We start from the raw sequence: 20,022 nt of genomic DNA on the forward strand, positions 1-20,022 counted from the left end.
TAAGCAGCGGTTGATTATTTTAAAAAAGCAAATTAGGTTTTCTTATCTTTACCTGGCAAAACTTCAAGGTTAAAATCGTCGTATGTTGAAAATCCGTTGCGCTCTACACCTGTACATCTATATACACCCGCGTCCACTTCTTGAACTTCAGGTATGTATAGAAGTGCGCCGTCACCGTAGGTCTGTTGAGAAAATAATAATGGAATTTTTACCATACTGAGTCTATCTAAACCTTGCCGACTAACTTGACTGATCATCCACGTTTACGTACCAGTGCTTATTACTTACAAATATTAATACATAGCTTAAACACGGTTTATCGGACTTTAACGACCGGCTTTATGGATTAAGCTCGATGCATGGTACTGGGCAGTCTATTTCCTTACTCCGAGCTAGTACTAGGAATTTACCTAACAGAGAAATACTAAGTACCTAGTAAGTTTGTAGTTACTTAGTGCTTGGAATGAAATTCGTTGCTCTTTTATATTAAAAGCTGACGGGACAAGTATGGCGGAGCTGATGGTAGGTGGAAAATTATCGCGTATAAACAGAGCTACACTGCCCAGCCAGGTCATCCAAGGAACACGTCCTCGAAAGATTCGGTCCTACAGCGCCATAGATGCCCTTCAGATTGGAACACAGTAATGCTGCTTTGTTACAGAAATAAGCATGGCAGTAGTAGGTCCTTCCTGGGACGAGCTTTGCCACAAAAAGTTCTAATACAAGTAAAACTTCGTGATCTGCAGTCGGGCATACCTACGTGTTCCCAATGGGGGAATATCGAAACTTCCATCCAAGAATTCAGGTGGAAGACCTCAAGTCAGTATTTAGTATTTAGAATAATATGGATCATGTGTTTAGCAAGTTTGACCATGAATCGTGATAATTCTCTTCAACATCTTTTCCCGGTTCGGGCTACAGTTTAAAGTTTGAATGCATAATTAAATATGCCACTTACTCTAGATTCGACGAATTGGTTTGTGCCAAATCGCTCCCATTTTACTGCTACGTCTCTAGATTTTGCTCTACAAAGTACGTCTACTCTTTCTCCAACTCTAAATGCCTTCCTTGTTTGATCAATTGCCACTAATGCTTCCGAGTTGGTTGGAGTGCGGGGTCCTAAAATTATGAAAGTGCATTAAAGAAACTGATATTAACTAAGAATTTGAAAGTAAAAGAGTAGTAGGTACTAATATAAAATCCGAAAACACACATTTACCATCTATGGCAAGCATAACGTACACAAACAAACATAACCCACAATTCTTAATAATACAAACTGATACTATGAAACGCATGACCATGCAAAAGCAGAGGTTATCCTAAAGAAAGGATGGTTTTTAACATTTATAAGGTTTCATAAGAATTATACTATTATTATTAATTATACAAAACAAAACTCAATACCCATAGATAAAATATACTGGTTAATATTTCCTGTAACCAATGCACGTTTAAAGTTCACCGCATTGTTAAGACACCTAGTGAATATAATATTCATTCATACAATTAATGATAATTGAGTATAGACGGCACATGACCCGAAAACCCGAGACACACAACTCCGCCCCCGCATTGCAAATTTACCAGTTGGTATTGTATTTGGATCCAGAAGCGTCTTAGAAAGGCGCTTCTTTCTCTGTATGCAATTGATTTCATCACTAAAGTCCAAACAATCGTTGAATCCGTCGCACAAAAGTTCCTCATGTATACAACCGCTGTCATCATAGCAGTGAAAATGCTCATCCAAGCATTTAGTACCTTCATATAAAATAAAAACATTTCAGCTATTATTTACTTTAGTAGGTAGGTACTTTCGATATGCGACAAGACTTTACGAAATAATAACAACAGTACTAAGATTTTGAATTAGTTAGAAAAAATATTAATAGAGAAGGAATTAAAAGATACTTAATCAAATTCGCTAAGCATGCCAACAAGATTAAATTGTGAAATAACATGGCTTCCAAGCAAGAAGAAATGTTAAGTAAGTAGTAAAGAACTGAAACGATATATTACTACTGGACCACAATATTAGGAAACGTTTGCTATTACGACTCGCACTGACCCTCGATGTGGAGATTGATGTAATTGGTGGTGTAACTCCCGTCGTAAGCGTCTATAATGAGACAAACATAGCGACCGCTGTCAGATTTCTGGGCGAGTCGAATGAAAAGCGAACCATCGTTCTTCTGGCTGACGGTTCGCGGCACCGGCATGCCATCCTTCATCCACTGAATCCGCACGTCGGGCTGCGAGACATTGCAGCTCAGGTGCACGGCGGCTCCAAGGTGCGCGAACTGCTCGTTATCGTTTGACTCCGATGTCACTTGATCAGTATCTTCTATGAATGGTTATTATAACATGCAGTCAAGTATATACATTCTCAATTGGTACATTCACTTTGTTTGCGTTAAAAATTAATGTGAGGGTTGATGAAAATTGTAAACTCGCTTCGTGATCTTCTCATGGCATAGCAAATTATTATAATGGGTGCTTTGAAAAATAATCAAGTCAACATGTACGACCTGTGATGAACAAGTTTATAAACATTGTATGTATGTGCAATAACTTGAATAATTTGTCTACGTGCTTTTTTGTGAATATCGAGGTGATTAAGCAAAGTGTGACTGGCAAATGAAAAATACTCACCACTAACGATAACCTCTGCAACTTTACTTCGGTTTGCTATACTGTTCGTGGCAATGCACTCATACTTCCCAGCATCTTCAACTTCAATTTGGCGGAATATCAAAGTGGAACCTCGGAATTGGACTCGGCTACAATGTAAAATTATTCAAATTAATTCGGGCCATATTTTGTGTTAGAATTTATTACATAAAATATTTTCAATAAAGAGAAGGTAAGGGTTTAGCTATTATAAATAAAATAGTTATAGATGTAACAAGTCCGATTACCTTTTTCAGTTTAATTTAAAACCACCCAGTTTTTGAATCATCAGCAGCAACGAGAAATTGTACGCAATAAATTATATTTTTCGATTGGTAACTGGGATAAAACGTACCTCAAAAGTCAAAACAAACATTTTTTTTAGTTAATCTAAAAATGATGATACTATTTTGATCTGGATAAATTCGCAAATATATTTTGATAAAATGTACCTGGAAGGAAAGGCGTCGACTGGTCTCCAAGATATGCTAATAATATCATCTCCTTCTACCAAGCATTCCACCGTTGGTGACTGTCCAGGGTTTGCTGTTTGTACTGGTGGTCTTAGAGTGATTTTTGGAGGAGTTATGACTTTAAGACTAGTGTAAGCTGATTGTTGGACTTCTTTCGTGCGCCGATTGATAAAACTGCATTCGTATTTACCAGAATCGCTCTTTGATGCCTATAAATAAAGATCAATATAAAATTACAAACCAATTCACAAACACCAACAATCTATCTTCGTTAGTAGAGTAAATCTCGATTAGTGAGAGCCATGTACAAGGCTATATTATTTATGCGTATAAAGAGGATACATAACATACAAAGACATATACAAATTGCTTCAATGATTTCTCAACCATTGAAGCAAAATATGATAGTATTCAGTGCGTTGCAGTCGCAATTTGCCAAGACTTTCTTGGCAATGACGCAATTTTGCGTAATCAGCATGCCTGTTAATACCTCAAGATTTTAGCTGAAAATATTACAAAGTATGGCGAGATTAATTTTGTTTTGTAATAAAACTTTGTCAATTGATTTTCTACTAGTTTTGATTTGCATAATCGAAATAAACTTACATTGTAGAAAATTAGCTCGTTTCCGACTTGCTTTGCGTTGTATTGCAATTGTTTTCGGTCGGCACGCCCCCAAATCACGTCGAATTCATTCGAAGCATTGCAACTGAAATACGTTATAATTTGTGAGAATTTGTTTCGTGTAATACAGGTTACGGCTGTTAAATGGAAATATATCTAAATGCCTAAGTATATATATAAAAAACAATGAAAGCTTTCGCTATACATTACGTATATTTCACAATTCGAAAGATATATACGACCATGGAATCAACCATTAATACGTAATTAATTGGAACAACAAAAAAATCATCGAATGAACTAGGCGAGAACAAAACCCCGTTGGAACTGCCATTCGAAAACATCTGATATTGTATTTAGTAGAATCCTGCTGTCAATTCGGCAATACAAGGTTATTTCGTTCGCCCGGTGGTGGTGCTCTAAGTTTTATAACCAACTAGCGTACACAGCCGGCTTCGCCGGGCTAGATTTTGCTTTATTTTATTTAAACAATAAACTTACATCATTAAATTTTTAATTTAAGTCTCATAATATATTAAATCATTTATTTCTCTCCGTATTCATTCTCTTCTCGAGCGGGTGAAGATCATTATCTACACCCATGTACACCCACCCAACAATAGAATATCATCAAAGTAAATAAAAGCTGTATTTGACAGTTTGACAGTTCAAAAATAGGAGTGCTCCGATCGTCCAAACTTTACAGGATTACTCGCTAGGTCAATCCGGAGATTCCCTGAAAGTCATTGAATTCGGTCCAGCCGTTTCGGAGCCTATACGGTACATACCCGCACACTTTCTCTTTAATATATATATATATAGAGATAGATAGATAATGGGTGCCATTTTGTTTTTACCCAGCCTATAGTTATAATATACTAGCTTTAGCCCGCGGCTTCACTCACGTTAAGTTTAATTTTTGATTTGGTAAATTTTAACTACAAAGGTTTAAGAAAAAGACTTGCTGCTAATAAAAAAATATGAACGTGATTTATTAAAAAAATCTGAAACTTTCATATAATAAAAAACAATGAAAGCTTTCGCTATACATTACGTATATTTCACAATTCGAAAGATATATACGACCATGGAATCAACCATTAATACGTAATTAATTGGAACAACAAAAAAATCATCGAATGAACTAGGCGAGAACAAAACCCCGTTGGAACTGCCATTCGAAAACATCTGATATTGTATTTAGTAGAATCCTGCTGTCAATTCGGCAATACAAGGTTATTTCGTTCGCCCGGTGGTGGTGCTCTAAGTTTTATAACCAACTAGCGTACACAGCCGGCTTCGCCGGGCTAGATTTTGCTTTATTTTATTTAAACAATAAACTTACATCATTAAATTTTTAATTTAAGTCTCATAATATATTAAATCATTTATTTCTCTCCGTATTCATTCTCTTCTCGAGCGGGTGAAGATCATTATCTACACCCATGTACACCCACCCAACAATAGAATATCATCAAAGTAAATAAAAGCTGTATTTGACAGTTTGACAGTTCAAAAATAGGAGTGCTCCGATCGTCCAAACTTTACAGGATTACTCGCTAGGTCAATCCGGAGATTCCCTGAAAGTCATTGAATTCGGTCCAGCCGTTTCGGAGCCTATACGGTACATACCCGCACACTTTCTCTTTAATATATATATATAGAGATAGATAGATAATGGGTGCCATTTTGTTTTTACCCAGCCTATAGTTATAATATACTAGCTTTAGCCCGCGGCTTCACTCACGTTAAGTTTAATTTTTGATTTGGTAAATTTTAACTACAAAGGTTTAAGAAAAAGACTTGCTGCTAATAAAAAAATATGAACGTGATTTATTAAAAAAATCTGAAACTTTCATATAAATTTCCATGCCCTATTTGATGCCTTTGGAGTTGAAATGATTAAAATTTGTGAAACACGTATTTCTTTATTTTTAAATAAATATGCGTTTCACAAATTTCTGTGTTTCAGATTTTATACAAACTTTCATCTCCCATTTAACATTCTTAGGGTTGGAATTTAAAAAAAATCCTTTCTTAGCGGATGCCTACGCTGTAATAACTATCTGTGTGGAACATTTCAGCCCGATCTGTCAAGTGGTTAGAGCTGTGCGTCGATAGATCAGTCATTCACCTTTGCCTTTTATATACGAGTATATAGACTGTTCTATTATAACACAAAATAGAATATTGCTAAATATGTAAATGTAAGTAAACACACGTAGTATAAGTATAAGTACAGTATTTGCTAAAACAAAAATACTGTTGCTAATGATGAAATTTTAAATCATTCTTCAAATTCTACAAATAAATTATGATAGTTATTGTGAAAATGAAATAAAAAGAAATGCAAATGATGAGAAGGTAATCTTAATTCTTAATTTAATATACTAAAATATTGTTGAATGTATCTAATAATATGACAGTGTTTTAAAAAAAAAAAAAAAAAAGAGGATTGTATTATTATTAAATAGGTTTTAAATGAAAAAGGTGATTGAATTTATATTATATAGATTCTCAAACAAGAGCATTCAAATTTAAAGGTAAACTCATGAATTGACTAACCTTATGCGCGCTTCCTGGTGCTCAATAGCTCTGAGGATGCTTTGTGTGTATCCGTCGTCTGAAAATAATAATTTAATATTACCCAATAGGTAAAAGTGCTTTGTTAACTCAGGGTAATTATAATCTATACTACTAAACTTAATACTATTAGTCAAGAAATGCAGATTGGTATCTAGAAATTTATTTATTAATTCACTGCAGAAAAATGACAGGTGCCATATTTAGTGATGTTCTAGTTTATTTAGATAACAAGCTCAAAGTGAATGAGAAAATACTTAATGTTAATAAAAAATCTAAATAGGGCTTATCAGTGTTATGGGTATTAACTGAGGTTAATGGATAATTGGTTGATATAATTACATTTGCCACACCACTATATTTTTATCAATGTTAAATCATTGAAGATTACACCAGTTGATTATTGTAACACTTTATTTTTAACGTGACAACGTGTTATACTTCGATGGAGCCGGCTGCACGCACGAAAAAACATGACGTATGCGGTGTTGCCTCGCTCTGAGGCGTTCCATTCAAGGCTTGAAGTGCAAGCGAGAGCGCGGAACGAGCGACAAAGAGGCAAAGTCGGCCTCCGCGTTCGACCTCTGTCTGTCTCCTACTTGAGTGAGCGATGAGTCCGCTTGGACAGCTTCTATACAATAATACATTTACATGTTTTCGGCAAGGATGAAGTGCAGTGAAAAGTGAATGTGGTGTCAATTGTTTATAACAACGATAATATCTATCAAACAAATAAAATTAAAATTTTCTTTTGAAAAATGCAACCATTCCATCAGTATTTTCTTACGACGTTGTCACGTTCAACTATCGTCAGTAAGCCAACTTTACAGACAACCAATTTTTTTCAATACATAATACACTTTGTACGAACCAGGTGTATATTCGTCGCTTACGTCGCCTCTTTCAACGCTAATGGCAAAGTCCTCTTCAGTAATACCAGCAGCAGATGAAGCCGTACAGAGATATACTCCGCCGTCGCTGTCACTTAAACTAGGTATGGTTAAAACTGCTATCCTTGGAGTAGGTGGCACTAACACACGTAGGCCTGAGCTTGCTGAAATCATACGAAAACTCTAGTCAACAGCCTAATAATAATTCAGAATTTCTGCGTGTTTTCTTAGTGCTTTTTAAGGTCCGATGTTTGTATTCAGACTTGGGAGAAAGGGATTAAGCTTGGACGATTATAATTATTTTAACATATTAGTATATAACTGGAACCGACTGCGTAACGTGTTTTCCGAGACTTGGGGATGGAAAGCGCCGCTTTATTAACTCGGATAATTCCTATTAGTCTCACTGCTCTCGATCTGCTCAGGGGGACAGATAGGAATAAAAAGTGTGATCTGTCCCATGCTCCGAACGAGGATATAGATCTAACTATATTTTCGGTCTATACTCCTGCTTTTTTCAAACAGCTCCTGGCTATCTACTAAGGCTTTCTCGGTATAAATAAACTTGGGTAAAGAATCCAAGACTTCGTGATCCGTAGTCAGTGACGCCTAGCATTGATGATCAACAAGGTAGACAACTGTTTTAATTAAGAAGTAGAGGTTTTCTATAATATCATCTTTAGTTTATTATTTCCTACTTTTCTTAACAATATGATTAATCTCTTCAGTGTAATGCATATTTTAGATATAATAAAAACATATTATTGTAATTCTTAAAGAAAATCATTATTTAAATAATTAATTTATTTACATTCACGTTATTTTCTATTTGTTACTTATTATGACAAGTTAGAAAATCTATAGTTAATAGTTCATCGAAGTGTTAAACTAAGTTACTTACATTTGATCGAAACTTCGGGCTCAGGATATCCATCAGCACGGCATTCAACGGTAACAGGTTCGCCCCTATTTCGCCTCATGTAATTCTCTGGCAGAATTCTTATCACGGGAGGTGACCTTACTTTAAGTATTGCACTCGCACTAACAGATCCGGCTTCGTTGGTCGCTGTACATGTGTATTCACCTTCATCATTCACTTCCACGTTTTGGAAACTAAAAAGTAAGCATAATTTTTCATAAACGAATACAGTTTGGGCTGAATATATTTAAATGTGTAACAACCTAACAACAACGAATAATAAAAAACGACACAAAAATCTACCGTGACAATTGTAAAAGTCAATTAGTTGTATAAATCATAATACATTTTTTGATGAACAATTGCTTACTTAGCAAATTTTTCACTGTAAATTAACCGTCCCCTGAGGATGCTCTAGTTTATGTATGAAACTTTTGTAGCATAGTAAATTTTAGTACATAGTACATTTTGGAAGAACTCTTTAGTGTGGAGTGTAAAGTTCGAAGAAATTATTAATTGCACAGTAGGTATCGATTTTTCTGGCTTTCGCGGATTATAGCAAATTAAGCTAAAAGTTCATTGTATGTCATGGAAATCAGCAAAGTGGCGTTGCTTCTATCCAATAAGTTCCGGAAAATACTCTGTGCGTGAACAAGGAGAGGTTTTTCATTATAAGATTTGTGATTGTAAAATTTCACATAGACTTCTTCATAAAAAAGTTAATTTTTATTTCAAAAGCGCTTGAAGCGCTCGCGCACAGTCACAACTATAAAGGAATGAACTAAAGCCGAGCGTTGTTAATAAATATTTTATTGATTAACATGACAGGGACAACTAACCTTAACACGTTATTTTGTAATATCTGTGCTTGACGTGACAGCGCTCTGCCTCCACCTCTGTCCCAAGTGACTACTGGAGATGGAATACCACCGACAACGTTGCAGTAGAGTCGGAATTCACTGCCAAGTGTAGCAGAATTTTCCGCTTGTGGGTAGATTTCAACTTTAGCCTTTTCGCGTTCTACGAAATCACGTACATATAGAGTTAGAAATAAAAAAATAATCATCATCATCATCATGTCAACCCATTACCGGCCCACTACAGGTCCCCTCCACCAATGAGAAGGGGCTATGGGTATCGACCACGCTGGCCTAACGCGGAATAGTGGACTACGCACACCTTTGAGAACATTATGGAGAACACTCAGGCATGCAGGTTTCCTCACAATATTTTCCTTCATCGTGGAAGCAAGTGAATGGAATTTGAACTCAGCCCCCCCGAAAGTGAAGTCAAAGTCCTTCCCACTGGGCTATCGTCGCTTCAACATAGTATAAAAACATAATGAACTGTGGAATTTCCTTTTCTGTTCTGTGTTTGTTTTTGAGCCAATCCATTACAATAATAATAGATTTGCTACCTCACTTTGGTTTTCCACAAGTTAATGGGCGATGGAAAATTTTTAATATTCCATTAAAGGAATAAAATATACTTTATCATACTTAAAAATTTGTAAAGTTAGCAGACTCGGCGTCCTTCGATTGATTTTATATCACATCCCGTAAAAGTAATATACTTACTTTCGATGTCAATGTAGGCGAATTTTCTAACGATAGTTTTGCCATCAACAATTCCTTCACAACTGTAGTACCCACTGTCACTTTCTTGGGCATTTGTGATGATCAAAGTGTTTTCCCTTTGAATTGCTCCTGGTCCAAGTGAACCTGGGTGCTGTCGATTAATTTTAATATTAAAGACAAAAAAATATTAACTATCTATCACGAACTTTTGAAAGCAATCATGTAACAATTATTAACCTATGGTAAGATGTTTCGTTACCTATTTATAAAATATCTTTATATATATATTTCTTGTGTGCGTGTGTATGTCACTGAACTCCTCCTAGACGGCTGGACCGATTTGAATGAATTTTTCGGCATGCGTTTGGGTGGCACCCTGGATGGTTTAGATTCACAAATCAGCCCGACAGATGGCGCTGGGGTCAGCTAGTATCTTAATAATAATTTCATAAGATTATTTTTGTAATATTAATGTACCTTGGTCCATTTAATAAGTGGCATTGGCTCTCCTTTAGGCGAGCATTCAATTTGCCCTTTACCACCTGCCGGTATAGTCGTTTGGTTCACAGACAGTGTTATGTCAGTGACTTCATTCGGTGGTATTGTGCTCGTAGGTATGATTGTCAAAACCACAAGGACCGGGTTCACGTCGGGGGATTCCGTTTGACAGATGTAGACGCCTTCATTCTCACGACGCGCAACGTTAATGGAAAGTACACCATTATCAGCTCGAACATTCGGTAGGAATTGTGTGCCGTCTTGTCTGTGAAAATATATTTGTGCATATAAATTATTACACTAACACATTTTTTTGTGCGAAATGATCTTGTTGTTAGGAACTATTATAATTATATAGATGTAATCTAAATAGTGTAGAAGATCAAGCGTATATTATGTTATGCTAGTATTCAATAAAATGAATAAATTACCTGACCCAATCAATGGTGCCTGCTGGCACGTTAGTGGTTCCGGTACAAACAACTCGTGTGCTTTGGCCTTCATTGAGCCTTGGCTCTCTGGATGAAACCTTTAGGTTTTCACCTTGACCACGCTCTCTTGGGCGAACAGTTATAACGGCCGTGCGAACTTCAGATCCGGCGGCATTGCTTGCCATGCACCTGCAAACCAGTTATTAGAGTATCATCATAATCATTACCTTCTGCCTATCAAAGTTCAATGCGGTACAAAAATTATCTCTGATAAAAGAATTAACGAGTTTAGAATCACAGTACCCTGTACGGAATGGCTTCAAAGATTACCACCTTTTCACCGTAAAAAAAGAACCGGTACCGACAGCTTAGCTAATTATACATTGCCAATTTATAGTGTCAAAAAGAACCATGTTACTAAAAAGGTAAATTTCATTATAGCACTACACAAGACAACGTATTTATCGAATCTAATGAATAGTCGAAAAGTGTTTAGATCGTTTTTTGTTTACGATTTCCGAGTTAAGAATGAAGGTGGCCTACCTTCATTCTTATCTCGGAAATCGTCCGAATCGATCCGATCAGTGGTATTAAAGCGGGCGCCCGTGAGCGAAGTGAAGTAAAAAATAAACGATACAAGTGATGAATTATAAATACCCAATATATTAATTAGAATTATATATATTCTTTAGCCAATTTACATATTGTTCCTTATGAAAACATTTCTTTACCTATATTCTCCGGAGTCGTCAACGCTGGCATTATCAATGATAAGCAGAGCATCGTATGTTTCGCTGAATCGCGGCAAAGCTCGATTCGAAGCTCTCTGCCAAGTGATTCTTGGTGCTGGATTACCGGTGGTCGTGCACGTTAAGGCAATCCTACTTCCTTCCATATATTCCATTACTGAAGGACTTATCGACACAGTTGGTGCAGTCATATCATTGCCTAAAATTTAAATTACATGGTTAGAAGTCGTTCATAGATAAACTTAATTCATCCGTCTACAAAGAAAATACGCATATTTTTATTTTTATCTCACCTTTTGCGTAAAAAACCCACTCAGGTACAACTAATCCATGAATGATAGCATGAAAGTAATAAATCGATTGTATGTTAGTAATAATTATATAGATATAATTAGTGCTTCATATTGTCAGTATCATGACCTGTTAATAAAGGCGAAGTAGACGATGGTTGTAAGCGGAGCGACATTGAAAAACTATAGAGAACTTGTTTTTATCATATTTTGCTTTGATTTGGCAACCCCGCTGTACCCTACCCACCGAATTATTAAATACCTTTTATTTTAGGTAAGGTATTTTATTTAAAATACCTTACCTAAAATAAAAGGAACGTATTGTAGATAAAAAAATTCAAACTTTATTTTTTAAAGGGCGCCGTCAAAGTATTTTCCCTAGTGTGACAGCATTCGCCAAGGACATAAACGATCTAAGTGCCATAAAACCATTAACATATTTTGCATTACACCCAAAACGTGTACCCATGTGAAGACACTTGGTAGGTCTAGGATTCTATGCATTCATACATTTAGCAAAGGTTTATTTTACCAATTACTTTAACTAACTGAGTATGGTAGCTTTTGAATCGGTGCAAAATTCTTTAACTAAAGTAAGAATTGATAAATTCTCAGAAGTTCGTTGGTAAGGTTTTTGTATCATTCCCACTTACAACCTATTTATTTTATCTTAGTCTGTCTATTCCATACATAACACTATAATATCTTTAATATCCTAATGAAATATTGCAAACAGGTGGTATAGGTGATACATACTTGGTACTTTAAGGGTTGCTGTTGCTTGCTCTGTGGAAATGCCATCACTTGTTTGGCAGATGTATTTTCCACTGTCTGATACTTGAAGGTTGGTAATCAGAAGTACTCCAGTTGCACGATCTACTTGATGTCTATCCTGTGGCAAGTATCCGTCGGCTTTGTACCAATTTACTTGTAAAGGCACCTGGACCATTCGACTACGGGCCTGGCACGTAAAGTTGACTGTGCTTCCTACTTCTCGGATTTTGATTGTGGGACTAGTGATTTTTACTACAACAGTGCTTTTAGTTGGCGGGGGTCTTGTAGATATTTCAGTTTGAGGGCTACCACCTGCAAGTAAAAGTTAAATTACAACAACAAGAACAACAAAATTATAAAAATTATATTCTTAAAACTTTTCACAGCAATAACATAAACACAGTTCGATACAAATAAAGGTATTTTTTTAAACGCTTCAAACACATGCCTTGAGCACGACTGGGCATGGCTTTCCTTCTTGCAATTCGTTTATAAATAATCAATTAATCTACATTAATACAAATAAATAATTTACATATACACATACATTACAATAACACATTTAAATAAAATCTATCAATCTAGTAAAACCATATCAAAAGTAAATAGGGTAACAACTTACAAAGGCGAAGGTTACAAAAAAAAATAAAGGGTACTTAATAATAGACAATTAGTGACCTAAAAATTAATTAAACCGCATCCAACAAGGCTAGTGGACGCAAACACAAAAATGACTACATTCGGAAACATTACAACACTTTGTTAGATACGAAAAAGATTTTAACTATACATATTAAACAAATCATGAGAGTAGACAATTTCGCAAATAAAATTTATGTTTTTTAATCGATAAGATGGAAAAATCCGATGACTCCACATGTGAAAAAGCATAGCGAGTATAGCCAGTACATTTAATGACAGGACACAACAATGGCACGGTACTTTTTGGTTATGGCTACCTTGTTCTGGTAAAGTAGTAGACAATACTCCTAATATAAATCCATTTTTAGTGATTGTTCGACATTCGTAAACTTCTCCTTGATCTTTAGTATTCCACAGGGTGCGCCATACGTGTTCACCCCGCCAACCATCTTTATAAAGTTTCGACTCTGTGTATTGCTGTGCTGGTACCATTTCGTGTCCGGCGAAGTAAAACTTAATAGTGAGGGGTTCAGGCGCTCGATACTTGCAAGTGAAAGTGACTCCAACCACAGAGGTGTTTGCGTAATCCTCGCGTATATGGGGATGTAGTTCCATGATCAAGCCTAATGGTGATTTTATAACATTGGTTAGGTACTCTTTAAATTTAGAACAAGCACTTAGCTCAGGAATTACGTGTAACGTTGGCAAGGTTCTTATTACAATAGGTATTTAAGTATTAATATTTTAAATATACATCATAAACTGTTGCTCACTTTTTTATATGAGTCTTTCTCATTCGTTAAATTATACCAGAGTACTATTATTATTTTATATCAATAAGAAACGTCCTGATGAAAAATTTATATTGGTGGTGATATTATTTTAGATTTTATTCATACCAAAGTCGTGCCATTTTACTAAAGTTAGTAGTATGTTATTTATTAATTGTCGATATATACCTATATTTTTTTATTTTGGACAGTACATACAATAAATCGATAATCACACGACACATGGTGTATTTGACACATACGCGCATATATACTGTTTTAAATATTGTTTCAGGATTGGAAAAACAGGCAAATTAGCAGTGTAGCCTTTGATAAAGTATAGTCTTTGAGAAGAGAACCTTAATAATGTTCAAACTTAAAATTTAAATTAACTATTGTCAATGTATTATTACTCACCAACAGTCGAACAGTCTGGTCCAGTGTAAGGTGATTTACAGAAACAGATGACTTCGTCGTTATTTCCCAACTGGCAGTCATGACCGTTGCAAGGACATGGATTGCAATAACCGCCCCTGTCTTTAAAGTAGCCGACTGTGCAGCTTTCACAACTGGTTCCGGTATATCCGTCAGGGCAACTGCACTCCTAGATTAAAATTGGAAATACGCATTAGAAAGACGAGATATTATTATAAAGACATGTTGAGCGGAATCCGTAAACAAAGGTGATTACAGGAATAATAATAATTGATCACATAAGTTATGCCATTCGTCTAAGGAAATCCTATGCCTATCCGTCTATGCCTATTTTATTATGGGCAAATCCTTTCAGTAGGAGAGGTCTTTAGTTCAGCCGTGGATAGGAGGATAGGCTTATAGGATTTATAGGCTGTTGATGATGATCATTATAAGAACACAATATGGACTATTCCGGTACATATTTCATCTTAATGTCGCGTCTATATCGACACAATACTAGAAAGAGATTTACATTTCATAAGATGTCTTCCTACAAATGGTAGTTTGCTTTTACGTTATCGAACAGGCCGAAAATCTTGGACTGGTCACTTTTTTAATAATAGTTTCCTAAGTAAGAGTTCTTTATCTAGTCCGTTAACCCGTGACGGATCGACGACTGGCGGTTCTGAACTCGAATCCGTTAGTAGACGTAAATCAGGCAGAAGTTGATTCTGATGATGAAGATAAATAAAAACACATATTTAGATTAAGAATGTTGTACCCACCTCAATACCTGTCGCCGCACGTGAAGTAGGTTCGTAGCTCACGGTAGCAGTTTCCATTGATACGTCTGCGATTGAAGTAGCCATGAGGTTCTGTTGCGTGAGAGTAGCGCGAACTAATACCCTCTTCAAATTCCTAAGAACTGACATGAAGACATCACGCGTCGCAGGATCGATAGAATTCAGATTGTACCATCCATCTTCGCGTAAAGGTACCTGGTAACTCTGAAATTTTTTAATTAAAAATATAGATTGGTAAGACGACCTCTTAAAAGCACGTTGCTTTTTAGAATGTTTATTTAAAGAAGAAAGAAAAATCTCTATTCGCGGCTACATTACACAAAAGATAACTAACAATTATTTTAATATTGAATTTAGTTACGTTATCACTGAAAGTTATTCTTTTTCACATATTGTAGGGATTATCAGATTCCCTCAGAGCATTCAGATTTTATACTTTTTTTATACTTACCACTGTTTCGCCAGATCTGATGGGCCTTGGGTTTGACCAGAAGACTGACTGACTCTCTCCAACTAAGACAACATCTGTGCCGGGGGCAGACACATCCTGGTAACCAGACGATTTGAACTCTTGGGTCAGAGATATGGTTCCACCATAGGATAGAACTCGGTTGCCTGTTAAAGAAATTCAAAAGCAACTCAATTATTTTAAATTAAAAACCAACTGCATTTTTCATGCCTAACATATTGTTTTCAATATTTTGCATGATTTTAATAGTTTCGTGCCTTTTTAAAAGTTCTGTAAATTATAATCTATTCCTTCGGGAACAAACTTTTGTCTAACTATAAACAAACCTTTAAGTGTACTAGAGACTAGAACAATAATGATCCGTTAGGTGTACTAGAGATATTGCAAGTAATGAAAGCTTTTTAGTTTAAATTTCATATGTTACCTGGAAAACCTGGTAACGACCAATACAGATCTGAAATAGGTTGGTCCGAGAAGACATACATAAGTTCACTTTCATTGACCACGGGTACAAACTGGTCATTGATAACTCGTTCAGCGTTTATATCCATTAAAGTATAACCTCCGTAGTTCTCTCCGAAAATGGGTGCCGGTATCGTTATTCGGGAATAGTGAGTAGCCTGGAATAAAGCAAAAATTAGAGAAAAATGTAATACTTATATAAAATGGCGCAATCTGTTTTTGTTACTAATGGTCGTATTAGAAAATATTGAAAATATTAGTAACCTAACTTTAAAACTTTGCACTAAAAGTTGTGTAAATATTGTTTACTTAATAAGACAAGGAGGAATTAAAATTCATTAGTGAAATTTTCGGTTCAAAAAGAGGGAACGTATAAGTTTAATATGTTGGTAAAATAATCTCTTACTTCGTGACAATCGCTCGTGACTCCAGAACAGTAACAAGCGATGCAACCTAGAGGGTTGCTTGCTGTTAGTCCAAACGTGCCACGTCTGCAACGATCGCAATTCTCGCCTTCAACATTTTGTTTGCAAGAACAGTATCCAGAAGAGTCGCAAGGCAATTCTTCACCACGGGGGTCACAGCTGAAAACATATTCATTTCAAAAATGTGTCAACACATTCCCGGAAGTGAAAGTGCCAACTTAGTTAAGCTAACAATAATTAAGGCAGATTATTTTCGAATAATTTTAAAATATATTTCTAGGATTTCTGAATATATTCTTAAATTGAGCCTTTATAATTACATACATCCCTACTAATATTATAAATGTCAATGTAAGTTTGTTTGTTACGCTTTCGCGCAAAAACTACTCAACCGATCCTCATGAAACTTTGTACACATATTATTGGAAGTGTTAGAAGTAATATAGGATACTTTTTATCCAGACATTAAGCTCGTTTCGAGAGGGGATGAGTGTTTGACGATTATACACCATAACTTCGACAAATTATAACCGATTTAATTAATTATTTTTGTACTATAGAGTTTATAATATGTGTTTCATTTTGCCCAAACTTTGTGTAGATCTAAAAGTGGTTGGAGAAAGAGGACAGAACTCCTCAGCGGACAGCAGCAAACCCCTCATTTAAGGCTTAGCGATACGGAATACTTTATTTTTTTTAGAACTACAACTATATTGAATGCCAAATCAAAAAACAAAATCAAATGCAGATGAAGTCGCGGGTAACAGCTAGTTATGGATATAGTTAATACGTACACCAGCATACCTATAAGTTATGTGCATTTTAAGTAATTCAAATATCACTTGCGTCGACGGTGAAGTAAAACATCGTGAGGAAACCTGCAGGCTTGAGAGTTCTACGTAATTTTCTCAAAGTATGTGGAGTCCGCCAATCCGCACTGGGCCAGCGTGGTGGACTAAGGCCTTAACCCCTTGTCATTGTGGGAGGAGACAAGTGCCCTGCAGTGGGCCGGTAATGGGTCGATATGACGATAGTTAATTAGTTATTATTATAAAGTAAAATAGCTTGGCGCTGCGCAAACTGATGTTTTTTTTCTGACGCGGGAGACTATAACAAGAAACTGTGGTTGCTGTGTCCGGTAATGGTAACCAGGCAAACACGGCTTGCTACCTCAGAACGTGGTAACACTTAGACATTTGTTCGATTCTCGTTTATCATAGCTTTTACGATGAATGTATACGGCGAGTGTGCGTGTGTGTTGCATGGGAATTTAATATTGGATATATTATAAAGCATTGATTTCGTTTATTTACTGTTTAGCATGTATTCACCAAGTAACATTGTACATCTTTCCATTCTTATCATTGTTATAATTCCCTAGCTGGAATCTGGAGGAGATCCCTCTAGCTATAACACCGCCTTTTTTGTACCGATATTTAAGTTGAATGTTGCTATCTAATAGGTACAAGTTCATGTGATGTACAATATAGTATTTACATAGCTTGTATCCGACACAGTACACAAAAGCCTATCGTGTGTTAATTAAGTAAATGTAGCATGTATCCGACACAGTATACAAAAGCCTATCAGTTTGCGCATCACTTTAACCCAATGAAACTTACTTGCAGATGGGCGAGCGTGTTGTTTGGCTTATGGGAACGCAGTTGTTTACCTGGTCCCTTTCGTAGCCGGGTTGGCAATACTCACACTGCGCTCCTTCAGTGTTATCGTTGCATTCCTATGAAATTTCAACACCAGCCTTTAATTACTTTTATTTAAAAGAAAACGTTAGATAGAAATAAAGTCGCCGCTAGAAAAAGACAAAAAAATATAGCGGCGAGTCAGTGTTACTTTGTACCACCATTGCCTTTTATTTAGTTTGGCCTACAGAATCGCCATTAAAAAACCACTGGTACAAGTCTAGGTTTTGGTTTAGTCAAATTTTATTAATATAGTTTTGAATTTTTTATAAATTGGATTAAACGTTTATCTATTCGTATATAATTTTAAACAAGATAATGAATAGATAATAAAACGGTAGTGAACATCGAAACTATTTAATTTAACGTCATTTTAAAGTGAAAATCTATCCCTAATTGGTTTGAGACTGGCTCATCCAATCTACGTAGATTATATTACAGGTTTTACACACTTACAAAACATTGTCCTGATTCGGGGTGGCATTTATTCGAATGTCCATTACAATCGCAAGGGACGCAATGACGTAGGTACAGTCCGCTCAAGCTCCTGAAAAATATATAAAAATATAATAAAACTAATTTTATCGTATCATCATCATCATCATCTTCTTCAGCCTATTAATGTCACAATCTTTCTATTTGTCTGTTTGTTAATTACCCTTCGAATCCGAAATGGCCAAGCGTGGTGGACTACGGCCAATGAGAAGGGGTTAACCTTCTCATTGTCGGAGGATACCCGTGTTCTGTGTGTAGTACCCGTGGTCTGGGTGAGTGGGCAGGTAATGGGTAGATGTGATGTCGATAACCTTTCTGGCGCAGCGTAGTGCGCTGTGGTTTTAAGTGGAGTTCGATTTAAGGTTCGATCTCCGACAGAGACAAATTGTAAATTTATAATTCCTGAATATTCTCTGGTCTGGTCTACCGAAAAACGTGCCGCTTAACTATTTAGAGTTCCGTGACAATGTCGCGTAGAAAATACCATTTCATACTGTATCATTACTTACCTCCGATGAGAATGATTCATAGTAAGAGAGAGAATTAATAAAAAAATTCTGAACACTCTTTGTTTTCTCATATTCATATACTTATAGGATAAACGGATTTAGAGCTAAGATTATCCGCGCTTCTTTAATACGGTTTGATGGTCTATAAACCTATAGTTAACATGCTTTTCCACCCTAGCGGTCAAAGTTAATTTCCTAACACCGGACTGGTAGGCTGAGTAGGCTGAGCTGAAGTAATGAATAATGCCAGTTCGAAGTCCAAAATGAAAGCTTACCTAGTGTAACCGGGCGCACAGTCCTCACATGAGGTGCCAATGTAACCTGCGGGGCACATACACTGTTCCACATGTTGGGCCATGGGGCCGTCACCATACTCGTCTGCGGTCTCAATGCTAGCACTGTCTATCGATGCAATATCTGTGTTGCTGGAGTAAGTTGCCTTTATCAAAATCGTCTTCACATCAGCTAAAGCAAGGAGGAAGTGTTCTCGTGTTACAGGTTTGCCATCGGATCTGTTGATATAAGAAATTGGTCTCCATTAACTTTCAAGGAAATAAGTAAACATACTACGACAAATCTAGTCCCAAAGTAAGCTTAGCGTGTGTTATGGGTACTAAAATAGTTGATGAATATTTTTATTAATGTAATATACATAGAAACACCCAGACACTGAAAAACATTCTTGTTCATCACACAAACATTTTCCAATTGTGGTAATCGAACCCACGGCCTTGGAATCAGAAAGCAGGGTTGCTGCCCACTGCGCCAATCCGCTGTCTAAAAATGACTCAATCATTGTAGTCTGGGGTCCTAGTTACGAGTATATAAGTGTGCCTTGAAAGTAAAAGTCTT

General features: G+C 36.1%; 1 protein-coding gene across 14 annotated transcripts in view; it reads right to left on the minus strand.

The window, feature by feature from the left end:
• Positions 1–20,022, minus strand: part of LOC120636036 (basement membrane-specific heparan sulfate proteoglycan core protein-like) — a 223,810-nt gene that overhangs the window by 14,755 nt on the left and 189,033 nt on the right. For 9 of the 14 annotated variants that reach the window (XM_039907294.1, XM_039907292.1, XM_039907288.1 and 6 more), the window contains 25 exons: positions 19,446–19,682; positions 18,623–18,713; positions 18,089–18,204; positions 16,448–16,625; positions 16,004–16,199; positions 15,562–15,725; positions 15,093–15,314; positions 14,308–14,494; positions 13,438–13,743; positions 12,461–12,790; positions 11,397–11,613; positions 10,666–10,854; positions 10,214–10,499; positions 9,737–9,887; positions 8,999–9,179; positions 8,142–8,353; positions 7,222–7,404; positions 6,333–6,390; positions 3,750–3,852; positions 3,123–3,352; positions 2,653–2,780; positions 2,069–2,344; positions 1,588–1,761; positions 959–1,119; positions 53–182 (listed from right to left, as the gene is read on the minus strand). In XM_039907294.1, the coding sequence (XP_039763228.1) occupies positions 53–182; positions 959–1,119; positions 1,588–1,761; positions 2,069–2,344; positions 2,653–2,780; positions 3,123–3,352; positions 3,750–3,852; positions 6,333–6,390; positions 7,222–7,404; positions 8,142–8,353; positions 8,999–9,179; positions 9,737–9,887; positions 10,214–10,499; positions 10,666–10,854; positions 11,397–11,613; positions 12,461–12,790; positions 13,438–13,743; positions 14,308–14,494; positions 15,093–15,314; positions 15,562–15,725; positions 16,004–16,199; positions 16,448–16,625; positions 18,089–18,204; positions 18,623–18,713; positions 19,446–19,682 (4,706 nt within the window). The remainder of the gene's footprint in view (positions 1–52; positions 183–958; positions 1,120–1,587; positions 1,762–2,068; positions 2,345–2,652; positions 2,781–3,122; positions 3,353–3,749; positions 3,853–6,332; positions 6,391–7,221; positions 7,405–8,141; positions 8,354–8,998; positions 9,180–9,736; positions 9,888–10,213; positions 10,500–10,665; positions 10,855–11,396; positions 11,614–12,460; positions 12,791–13,437; positions 13,744–14,307; positions 14,495–15,092; positions 15,315–15,561; positions 15,726–16,003; positions 16,200–16,447; positions 16,626–18,088; positions 18,205–18,622; positions 18,714–19,445; positions 19,683–20,022) is intronic. The other 5 variants (XM_039907283.1, XM_039907290.1, XM_039907289.1 and 2 more) reach the window with 5 other exon arrangements.

Source organism: Pararge aegeria, chromosome Z (assembly GCF_905163445.1).
Source record: "Pararge aegeria chromosome Z, ilParAegt1.1, whole genome shotgun sequence".
NCBI lineage: Eukaryota > Metazoa > Arthropoda > Insecta > Lepidoptera > Nymphalidae > Pararge > Pararge aegeria.